This window comes from Etheostoma spectabile, unplaced genomic scaffold (genome assembly GCF_008692095.1).
Source record: "Etheostoma spectabile isolate EspeVRDwgs_2016 unplaced genomic scaffold, UIUC_Espe_1.0 scaffold00009069, whole genome shotgun sequence".
Taxonomy (NCBI): Eukaryota; Metazoa; Chordata; class Actinopteri; order Perciformes; family Percidae; genus Etheostoma; species Etheostoma spectabile.
In genome coordinates this window covers 1-11,596 of record NW_022603651.1, presented here as the reverse complement: position 1 = coordinate 11,596, position 11,596 = coordinate 1, and the positions used below count along the sequence as shown (strand labels likewise).

The window sequence follows — 11,596 nt, the reverse complement described above, 5'->3', positions numbered from 1 at the left end:
TTTTTAACCATTTTACTACGGTCTTTCCATCTTCATGTCTAGCTGGGATAGCTTCTACCCACCTAGAAAATCTGTCTACCATTACCAACAAATATCTTTTCCCTTGCACTACATTGTCTGCTCCCATATCTGTATAATCTATATTAATTTTCTTTTCCCCTCCTCCAATCACCCTTGCTGCACTTTCTTCCTAATGCCTCTACCAGCTTTTCTCCATAAGATGTCGCCATTGTCTCTCCCTTTCACTTCTTACTGACTCTAATCAAACAGCCCCTCCCTTCTCTTTTCCCTCTCTGCAGGCTGTCTCCGCTTTCTCCTTCCTCTGCTTTTTCCCTCCAAATTCCCTCTACTTTCAATAACCCACAAAGCACCCTATCGAACTTATTACAAGATCCACCAACAGTATTTTTACGTGTAATTTTAACCTACGTATTTCTTTCTTCAACGGCAGCACCACAGACGGACCAGAGGCTTGGTCAATTGTCAACGCTTCACTCGGTCCCACACAGTCATTCTTTTCCAAACTTTCCAATTTTATCTCTGACAAATACATTACTTTTTCAACAACAATTCTCTTATCTCTTATTCTTCTCTTATCTCTTATTCTTCTCTTATCTCTTTCTTTTTACTCTCACTCACTCTCTACATCCGTTGAGACCCGCCTTATGGGCCAAGTCTCCATAAAACGAACACTGACCCGTAGCGCGCCGCAACCTTCCCCTAACAGTACCACTGCAGGTTTATCGTATCACTCACACCACGTGCTCCAAAGAATTATGGAATCATCTTTTTTTTCTTTTTTTTCATTCGCTGAGCCCAGTCTTATGGACCGAGTCTCCATATGGTGAACAATGGCCCGTTTATGCGCCGCGACCTTCCCCCGATCAGTAGTGTAATCACTTCTACTGGCAAGCTTATCGAATCTCTCGCATATCATGGCTCCAAAACTTGGAATCACCTATGAACACTGGCTCGCTATTGCGTTTTAGGCCTTCTCCTATCAGTAATACTAAGCTAGTCAACTGACAGGTTTATCGAACCTCAACGCACAGCGTAGCTCCAAACAATTATGGAATCATATTTATCAACTCATTCACACTTCCCACACTCATTCTTCAACAGAAAAGCGGAATGCATTGCTCAATGTCCACAAAACATTTAATAATTTTTAGTCTATTTTTTTTTGCTCATTATATTATGTACTCACCCGGAAGTTCTGATCACTTTAATTTAGTTTATACTATTATACAATATGCAGAGTTTGATGAAACAGGATCTGCCTACCTTTTTTTGTTGAGAGCTCCCAGTGATCAGTCCTCCGAGGTTTGCACACAATGCCTCCTTTTGTCCCGTTCCTTCAGACGTGGACTGTCCGTGGAATCTGGACCTGGAGTTCAACAACTTCTAATCCTGATTCCGTGGGATTCCTAAATTTAATCACTACTCGACAGCCATCCTCTGCTACCAAATTTGTTGCGAATTCCACTTGGAGGGTCCAAACGTCGGGACTCAATTAGCTAAGGAATCACTCTAGCTTTGATTATGAATATGATTTATTAATAAAAACAGAGCAATGCATTCCGGGCATACGTGCACGGTCCTGATAGAAAACGTGACTAGCTCAGAGGTTTCCAAAAAGGCCCTCTAACAATGGCGTGCCCCGACTTATAAGAGATTTCCTTAAGGGAGCCCTATTGGTGAAAAGCGTCACTGGGCGGGTCATATCGCCATAGCAACAATATTTCTATTGGCTGGGTGGGCGCGACTTCCTGTTTACAGTCTTCGGCAATGTGTCTGTGTGTGTGCGTGTTGGGGGTCTTTCCTGTGAAAGACAGGAATGTGTGTGTGTGTGTGTGTGTGTGTGTGTGTGTGTGTGTGTGTGTGTGTGTGTGTGTGTGTGTGTGTGTGTGTGTGTGTGTGTGTGTTGGGGTCTTTCCTGTGAAAGACCCCTTTGTTCTCCTCCATTGTTAATGAGCACATGGCTTCTAGCCTTACTCTGTGTGTTGTCTTCCTGCTAGTCGTGGCTAATGCTTAACGATAAGATGTCGCTCCCGCCTGGAGGCCAAGTACCAGTAACAATATACTTCTCTTTCATTCAGTGTCTGACATGAGCTCTGTTTCATTTGCTTATGCATAAGTTCATTCACAGTATCTAAATATGATCACAATGCCTGAGTATAATTTCTCACAACAATCACAATACCTGAGTATAGCTTCCCACAAATCCCCTATATCTGAATATAATTTCCCACAGAAGTCTGCTGGTGACTTCCATATGGAAGCTTGTGTGTCCTTGCACAAAGGGCAAAGGAACATATTGTCTTTTTTAAGGATTATTATTCTGCGCCTCTCCCATCTCTCATTTTTCAAGCTTTTTAAGGAAAGAGCAGGTTGGGTCACTCGCAGACAGAAGCACACAGACAGAGAGCTGCAGCAAAATCAATCTTTGGCTTTGCAGAGTCTGGCTGTCGCGCTCATGCTCTGCTGCAAAGATGAGCGTCTGCCAGCACCCCCGACCCATGAGGAGGCGAGGGCCCTTTCATCGCTGCTTGCAGCTTTAATTATTATTATTATTTGCTGTCTGCCCCGCCGGTTCAAATTCCAGTAAGCTGGAATGAGCTAGAAAAATGAAACTTGGAGGAATAACTGATAATGTTGTGCATGTGCTCCTGTAGCAATATGAACCCAATCGGCCACATGGTGGCGCTGTGATTAACGCTTCAATATGCAAACTTTGAAAGGCCACGCCCCCCACCTAAGTCTGATTGACTTGAAATGTCTCACACAGGTGCAGGTTAATGTGTTCAAAAAAGCCCCAAGGACCATTAAGGTTTGCCTAAAAATCTTTCTGCCATTTTGAAAATTTTGAAAAACACATTTTCGAGATCTCCTACACCTTAGCTCTGATTTCCACCACATTTTCAGTCAATGTATCAAGCGCATTACAATTCTTATAAAGTATGCCCATATCTTACTTTTCAAGTTATTGACCAATGAACTTCAAAAGGGGCGTGGCTCTGGACATAAATGAATACAAATTAGCAACCGTAAGGCCACTCATCACAAACCTCACAGGGTGTGTTCAGATAAGTGCCCCAGATAGTTTATATACATATACCACTAGTACCCTAACCACATAACTCACAGGGTATGTTTAGATGAGTGCCCCAGATAAACCCAGACAGTCTTATATACATAGTCCACTAGGGGGCACTACAAGCGCAAGATGGGTGAGTGGCATTACACATCTTACTATAAATCACATATTCATTGTCAGACCAACCAACCAATCTGTCAGGATATGTCCTCATTAGTACCTGAACCAACCATGAATGATTCATTGCCATTTTTGAGATAATAAACACAAACTAGCTCTGGTTGTAAATCATGATGACATGAGGACAGATGGATCAGTGACAAAGAGGAAAAGAAACAGGAACCATCAACATGTTTTTTGATGCTGAATATTTATTGCAGTAAATGTAAAAGCTTGCAGTGGTTCCAGTTGAAGCAGACTGGTCCACCTGCTGGTCTTCAGGTTCTCTCTGGACCTCTAGACCTTCACTGCACACACGTAGGGCTTAGCCTGATTACAGTTTGCATCGTTCCATTGTCCCCAGTCTGGAAGAAACATGTTAATCAGAGTCAGCAGGAAGCACATCCTGTGTAGGGTTTGTTGGTCTTCATGGTCTGGAGAAGTTTTAAATGTTCCCAACTATCAATCACACGAAGAAATGGATTAATCACATTCTCTGAGTAGAACAGATCGTATGCAGTTAAAGATTAGGGTCCTGTTCTTCCTTCATACCCCTCTACTTTGACCTGTTCGTTGTGCTGCTTTAATAAATATACTCCTTCTCCATAGTGTGCCTCTCTTATCTTAAAAAAGTAAAGTAATTCATTTCTTATAACCTACTACCTCTCCTCCTAAATTATTTATTTACTTACCCCAATAGTTCATCTCAATGCAGTACTCGCTGCGCCAAGCCCAGTCAGGCTGGCCACCAGCCCAGTAGGAGTAATTAAAAGTACTGTCATCCGTCCACACCCACCAATAAAGTGTCGTTAAATATACAGAATCCTAAAAAGACAAAGAAAACAAATGATTGCCTTAGGTTGACTATCACCATCAGATCAACGTTCCACTCTGTCACCAATTACCTGCTTCCAACTACCAACGGTTATTTGATGGCTGACAGGTTTGAACTGGACATTTTCTATTAAAGGTAGGATATGTTTTCTAAGGAAAGAATTAATATCTTATCTCTCTGATTTTACATTTATTAAAGGGAAAACAAAATGTTCTATTTTTTGTTTAACTGACATCAAAACACACCTTACTTGAAGTAAAGACATACGATAAGTAGAAAATAACTGGATTTTTTTGCAACCATATGCATTTTAAATATTGCCATGTCAAAGTTTATACACAGGGCTTTCAACCGGGGGGGCCGTGTTTGTGTCCAGGAGAAGTTAAGACTTTCATCCTGGAAAGGGGTGTTTATGACCTCCCGTAGATCTGGACCCGGTTCAGAATCTTGTTTTCTCAGCTGCATTCAACTGTAAGACCGCTACCCTTAACTGTCATGTGACCACTCTTTATGTGACGGACCAGCAGCCACCATAACTTTGTAGTATATTAAATGAATATGCATAAGTTTGAATAATATCTTACAAACCTGTTCATGAGAATGTATTGTACTTGGTCTAAATAGGGCTTCACGAACAGAAACATTTACTGCTTACCTCAGTACGGAGGCCTCCGATCCAGTAGTGAGCTTTTCCGGGGGTGGCCCTGTGAATGGCACATATGACTTGATTCAGCTCCACGTCATCGTGGATTGATACCAGATGGCCATTTGGGAATTTTCTGCAGGTCATCTGAAATGATCACAAATCAGGAGAATTAGTTTCTTCTGATAATTCATCATTTGTCATATTAATTCCCTTATTTGATCTATTCTAGCTCAACCCAAACATTGATCCGGTCCGCCATCACGAAGCCCGTTCACATTCCCTAACCTCTGCTCTGAGGAGACAGAAAACACACCACCACCACCTAAAATGTTGAATGTTAAATTGGAGAACAATGCATGCAAAACAGAGGGATGTAAAATAAGGCTTTATATCTTAATGAAAAACTTTCTCCTTTATGAGAAAGTGTGAGATGTGTGTGTTTGATTACCTCTGCATCAGTATGACCCAAATGCTGATTATTGTAGAACGCCTTCACACAGCGGTTGTTACCCATGTGGAACCAGCCTACACCGAGGTTCTTGTTTTTACACGGTGTGGCCGGATATTTGGTCCTACACATTTCTGAGGGATCCCCTGTATCACAGAAAGAAGACGTTTAGTCAATTCTTTTTAAGATTGTTTTATTCATTATTTAATTTTCTGCTTTTAATGGACAGGACAGCTAGGTGAGAAAGGAGAGAGAGAGAGGGAAGAAAGGCAGGAAATGGTCTCAGGTCCTACTCAAACCCTGGACTCTGTGTCGAGGTATAAGCCTCTCAGTATGTCCACCTGCTCTACCCACTGACCCAACCCAGCCACGTCTTCTTCCCGTTGTCTGTGTAGACTGATTATTTACTGACTGTGTGTTCTTACAGGCTTCAGAGTCCGACATGGACATCAGCACCACCAGGAGAAGGATGGCAGTAACCACAACAGGACGCATGGTTCAGGATCTCACAGCACTCTGCAACTGGAATATAATCTAATAACACACAGGAACAATTATACATACAACCCGTTCTCAATCCAAAGATGAAGGTGTTATATGACCTTTACCATCATAACACAAGAACTTGGTCGGATGGTTGATTCAAAGTCCAGGTGGTTTTTAGTTTTTATCCCTGATGAAGATCTGAGAGCAGCTCAAACTGTTGAGATCTTTAAACTGAAATTTGAAACCTTTAAATGTCCTTTTCTGTTCTATTGAAACACAGAGAGACAAACGGGACTCACCTCAGGTGAAGTAGTGGAGTAGTCTCGTTCCTTGTTCCTCGTCCGTCTGGATGTCAGTCTGATCTCTGCCTCAGTTAAATATCCACCGCTGATGCCCTGAATACATGGGATTTAACTGATCAAACACAAAACCCAGTGTCAAAAACATAAAAAACTTATGTCAACACAAGTCAATAAGCCGCGGGTCAAGGTGGGACTTGAGTGGTTTTTGACTAAAAAGCCCCTGTGGCTGTGAAAATGCTCAGGGATTATTTGATTTTACTTCCAACCTTAAGCTTAAATGTACATAATGATACAGGAGGTGTTGAACTCGTGCAGCTGCTTTGAATCATCCTCGGAAGAATTAAGAAATTATTTTATTTCTTCTCCTCACTTTCCCTGAGTAAAACTACTAATATTGGAAAAACAGGGCAGCAACTTCTAAAATGTGAACCTCAAAAATACAAATTAGTTAAATAGATTACTGCTTTTTACAAAGGAAAGTTAAATTCAAGGGCAACTGGACTTGGTTAAGGTTCTTGAAGTCTCTGATCCAAGGCTGATATTTGGCCATTTGGCCTCATGTGAGAATACCACCGATGGTTGTTCAGACATGACCTGTCTGAGTCTGGGAAAAAGGTCTGTTGCAAAGTCCTCTCATAGAACTCATTTGTCCTAAGATGCTTTATACTGTTCCTCTCTCTTGATTGAAATGTTCTTTGTGCTTTTATTGGGCAGAAAGGGTTGTTGATTATTTTCATATGGTGCATCTTACCGAGGGTGAGATAAGTCCTTTGAATGAAGGTGTAGTGAATCTGCTGATGGTCTGGATTGCGTGATACTTCTGGGATGTTAGACCATACATCACGCCAGTTGATATTGATACTCAGGCCTGGGCAATCGCCTGCCCAGAGCCTCTCAATAGTAAGGTCAGAGCATCCAGATGTCAATAAGAACTGATAAAGCTCTTCTCCTTCTGCCAAGGGACACCGTACGCCTTGAGTGCCAATCTTAAATGAAGGTAAAAGAAGAAAGAGGAACGTGGTAGATTGAATGTGTTCTGCAAGTCAGAAAAAGGTAACAAGCCAACCTCGCTAAAAATGTCTTTTAGACAATGAAGCCCCCTTTTTCCCATTGTGGGGCTGCTATTGGCCTCCCCCCAATTGGGACTGCTACGTTTTTGAATAAAGGGGAACAAGTTAGCCAGTTACAAGAGTTACAAGTCTTGATAAGATGTGAGATAATGGGGCCAAAGTTTAGCTGGCACTGTTTGTTAGACATTTTGGCAAAAGAACGTCATGGAGTGACCAAGGCTCTGTCATAGCACTTTCCAAGGTATGCCAGGAAACAGACACATCTGGGTTAAACCAAGTGAGGAGAGGCTTCATTACGAAGGACCAAAAATAATGTTTTGAGTTGGGAACTCAGAGGCCACCATCCTCTTTCGTTATCTGTAGACATCTTTAGTCGTGGCCGTTTTCCTTTCCAGATAAATTTAGATAAAGCTGCTTGTAATTTACGGCAATTGCCAGGAGGAGGGGAGAGAGGTAGCATAGAGCTCACACATGCATTTTAACCACTGAGATACGGGCTTGAATCCACATGGGGAGACATCCATTTTTCCGGGCAGTCATTTAAATGAAGTAGTGCATACTTAGACCAGTTAATTTTAAAGGCTGGAAAGCTTGGTAAGCCTGGTAAGCTTCTCTTTAACATTGCGTGGAAGTCCGGGACAGTGCCTAAGGAGTGGCAGACCGGGGTGGTGGTTTCCCTCTTCAAGAAGGGGGGCCAGAAGGTGTGTGCCAATTAAAGGGGCATCACACTTCTCAGCTTCCCTGGTAAAGTCTACTCCAAGGTGCTGGGAAGGAGGGTTCGGCTGATAGTCGAACCTCGGATTGAAGAGGAACAATGCGGATTCCGTCCTGGAACAACGGAACAGATCTTTACTCTTGCAAGGATCCTTTATGGGGCCTGGGAGTGTGCCCAACAAGTCTACATGTGTTTTGGGGATCTGGAGAAGGCGTATGACCGGGTCCCCCGGGAGATACGGTAGGAGGTGCTGCGGGAGTCTGGGGTGAGGGGGGTCCCTTCTCAGGGCTGCACTTTGTCACCAATCCTCTTTGTAATATTTATGGATATTGAGGCGTAGTTGGGGCGGGGAGGGGTTGCAGTTCGGTGGGCTCAGGATCTCATCGCTGCTTTTGAAGATGATGTGGTCCTGATGGCGTCATCGGTCTGTGACCTTCAGCACTCACTGGATCGGTTCGCAGCCGACTGTGAAGTGGCTGGGATTAGGATCAGGACCTCAAAATCTGAGGCCATGGTTCTCAGCAGGAAACCGATGGAGTGCTTTCTTCAGGTAGGGAGTGAGTCCTTACCTCAAGTGAAGGAGTTTAAATACCTTGGAGTCTTGTTCGCAAGTGAGGGGACCATGGAGTGTTAGATTGGTCGAAGAATCGAAGCAGCGGGTGCGGCATTACATTTAGTTCATCGCGCCGTTGTGACGAAAAGGGAGCTGAGCCGGAAGGCAAAGCTCTCAATCTCCCGGTCAGTGTTCGTTCCTACCCTCACCTATGGTCATGAAGGCTGGGTCATGACCGAAAGGAGATCCAGGGTACAAGCGGCCAAAATGGGTTTCCTCAGAAGGGTGGCTGGCGTCTCCCTTAGAGATAGGGTGAGAAGCTCAGTCATCCGAGAGGAGCTCGGAGTAGAGCCGCTGCTCCTTTGCGTCGAAAGGAGCCAGTTGAGGTGGTTCAGGCATCTGGTAAAGATGCTTCCTGGGGGGGTCCCTAGGGAGGTGGTCCAGGCACGTCCAGCTGGGAGGAGGCCCCGGGGAAGACCCAGGACTAGGTTGACAGATTATATCTCCAACCTAGCCTGGGAACGCCTCGGGATCCCCCAGTCGGAGCTGGTTGATGTGGCTCGGAGAAGGGAAGTTTGGGGTTCCCTGCTGGAGCTGCTGCCCCCGCGACCCGACACCGGATAAGCGGATGAAGATGGATGGATGAAGCTTCCACAATATTTGCATTTATATATATATATATATATATATATATACACTCACCGGCCACTTTATTAGGTACACCTGTCCAACTGCTCGTTAACACTTAATTTCTAAGCAGCCAATCACATGGCGGCAACTCAGTGCATTTAGGCATGTAGACATGGTCAAGAGAATCTCCTGCAGTTCAAACCGAGCATCAGTATGGGGAAGAAAGGTGATTTGAGTGACTTTGAACGTGGCATGATTGTTGGTGCCAGAAGGGCTGGTCTGAGTATTTCAGAAACTGCTAATCTACTGGGATTTTCACGCACAACCATCTCTAGGGTTACAGAGAATGGTCCGAAAAAGAAAAAACATCCAGTGAGCGGCAGTTCTGTGGGCGGAAATGCCTTGTTGATGCCAGAGGTCAGAGGAGAATGGCCAGACTGGTTCGAGCTGATAGAAGGGCAACAGTGACTCAAATAACCACCCGTACAACCAAGGTGGGCAGAAGAGCATCTCTGAACGCACAGTACGTCCAACTTTGAGGCAGATGGGCTACAGCAGCAGAAGACCACATCGGGTGCCACTCCTTTCAGCTAAGAACAGGAAACTGAGACTACAATTTGCACAAGCTCATCGAAATTGGACAATAGAAGATTGGAAAAACGTTGCCTGGTCTGATGAGTCTCGATTTCTGCTGCGACAGTCGGATGGTAGGGTCAGAATTTGGCGTCTACAACATGAAAGCATGGATCCATCCTGCCTTGTATCAACGGTTCAGGCTGGTGGTGGTGGTGTCATGGTGTGGGGAATATTTTCTTGGCACTCTTTGGGCCCCTTGGTACCAATTGAGCATCGTTGCAACGCCGCAGCCTACCTGAGTATTGTTGCTGACCATGTCCATCCCTTTATGACCATAATGTACCCAACTTCTGATGGCTACTTTCAGCAGGATAATGCGCCATGTCATAAAGCTGGAATCATCACAGACTGGTTTCTTGAACATGACAATGAGTTGGCTGTACTCAAATGGCCTCCACAGTCACCAGATCTCAATCCAATAGAGCATCTTTGGGATGTGGTGGAACGGGAGATTCGCATCATGGATGTGCAGCCGACAAATCTGCGGCAACTGTGTGATGCCATCATGTCAATATGGACCAAACTCCCTGAGGAATGCTTCCAGCACCTTGTTGAATCTATGCCACCAAGAATTGAGGCAGTTCTGATAAAAAAGGTGAGGAAGAGACTGAGATGGGTTTTCAAAAAAAAAAAACATCTTCCGCAACACATTCTCTCTCCAATCTTGTAAAGTACGAACGCTTGGTCAGTTGCCTTTGTTGTTGCTGATGCTAAAAGTCTCCTTGGTCAAAATGGACAAATTAACATTTTCAAGAACCTTAACTGAGTGTAGTTTCCCTCAAATGTAATCTTTCTAGGATGCTTACAGTAAAAATCTTTTTAACTGAGCTATAATTTTTAGGTTCACAATTGAAAAGCCCATTTGTTGCCTTTTTAAAATTATCCAGTTATAGTAGTTTCACTCAGAGAAAGTAAAGTCAGCAAAACTATTTATTAATTATTCCTTAATTCTTCCCAGGATAATGCAGAGCTGCTAAAAGCAAGCACAAGTTCAAAGTCTCCTCTGTTTGCTGTACAAGCACTTCAGGGTGAGGACACCTTGTATCTACATCTATATTGAACTTTTAATATTGGGACAGTAAGATCAACACTCTCTCTAAATAACCCCGAGGCAACAACCCTTCAAAGATGCTGCAGGAGAAACGTAATGGGCCCTGTGCCAGTTTCAAAACTCAGACTTTGAGGCGCGTTCCCGACAATGTTCACTAAGGCTATCTGGGCGCCGTTCATTCAGAAACCTTGAGGTGACAGAGGGACCCCTTTTAACATGCCAGCTGTTCCCTCCCCAAAATCTAGTTAATCTCTGAAGCATTTTTAATCCCTTCCCGACAAGCTAGCATGATGTAGTCGGTACCAGCGGATTCCTCCGATCATCTAGTTGAATGAGAACATCAATTTTTTTTAAACCCAGCCCTAATAGTTGTCTACTTTGAATGTTTCGGCTTATGAACATGGGGGATTTTTAGCACAGTTTTGGAACAAGATTTTGCATTTTCTGTTGAGTTTGTGTGTAGTAAGGCCTTTCTAGAGTCAAGGATCACAAAATAGCTTTGGGTATAAATACTGTGGTATGTAGTCTTGCATTGCCATAAAATGTGACATCTTAGAAAACAATCTACAACAGTGAGAACAATAGTGTTATCTTTATATTGTGGCAGACCAGTAAGGAATTCTAGAGAGATGTCTAACCAGGGGTGCTGGGGAACAAGGAATGGGTGTAGGAGACCAGCTGTGGGCCGGTTGGAGCATTTAGGCTGAATACCCTTTCTCCATCTTACCCCTACCCCTTACTCCTAGCCCTTACCCCTTACCCTTGGCCCTTGAAACCAAGGGGTAAGTGGTAGGGGTGAAAACATCCCCCTATGAAATGGGACACCACTTGGTTACATCACCACACAGAATTGATCACAAACTTTCAAGATACCGTCTCTGTCTGTCAGTTGCGTGGGTTTTTAACAGTGTCATATGCATTATATATTTATAAATTTCACAGTTAATGTATGTTCCCCTGTTCCAAAA

General features: G+C 43.7%; 1 protein-coding gene across 2 annotated transcripts; it reads right to left on the bottom strand.

Moving 5' to 3' along the window:
• Positions 1-3,448: 3,448 nt before the first annotated feature.
• LOC116678994 (C-type lectin BfL-1) lies at positions 3,449-6,129 on the bottom strand. 2 transcript variants are annotated; one of them, XM_032508732.1, is made up of 6 exons: positions 5,971-6,129; positions 5,611-5,719; positions 5,186-5,331; positions 4,747-4,881; positions 3,949-4,081; positions 3,449-3,621 (listed from the first exon to the last, which is right to left on the bottom strand). In XM_032508732.1, the coding sequence occupies exons 2-6, from the start codon at positions 5,678-5,680 to the stop codon at positions 3,554-3,556; spliced, it is 552 nt and encodes a 183-aa protein (XP_032364623.1). In that variant the 5' UTR covers positions 5,681-5,719; positions 5,971-6,129; the 3' UTR covers positions 3,449-3,553. The 2 variants fall into 2 exon arrangements, with proteins under 2 accessions (XP_032364623.1, XP_032364625.1); XM_032508734.1 differs by having other exon boundaries at positions 5,611-5,707; positions 5,971-6,063.
• Between the last annotated feature and the right edge of the window lie 5,467 nt (positions 6,130-11,596).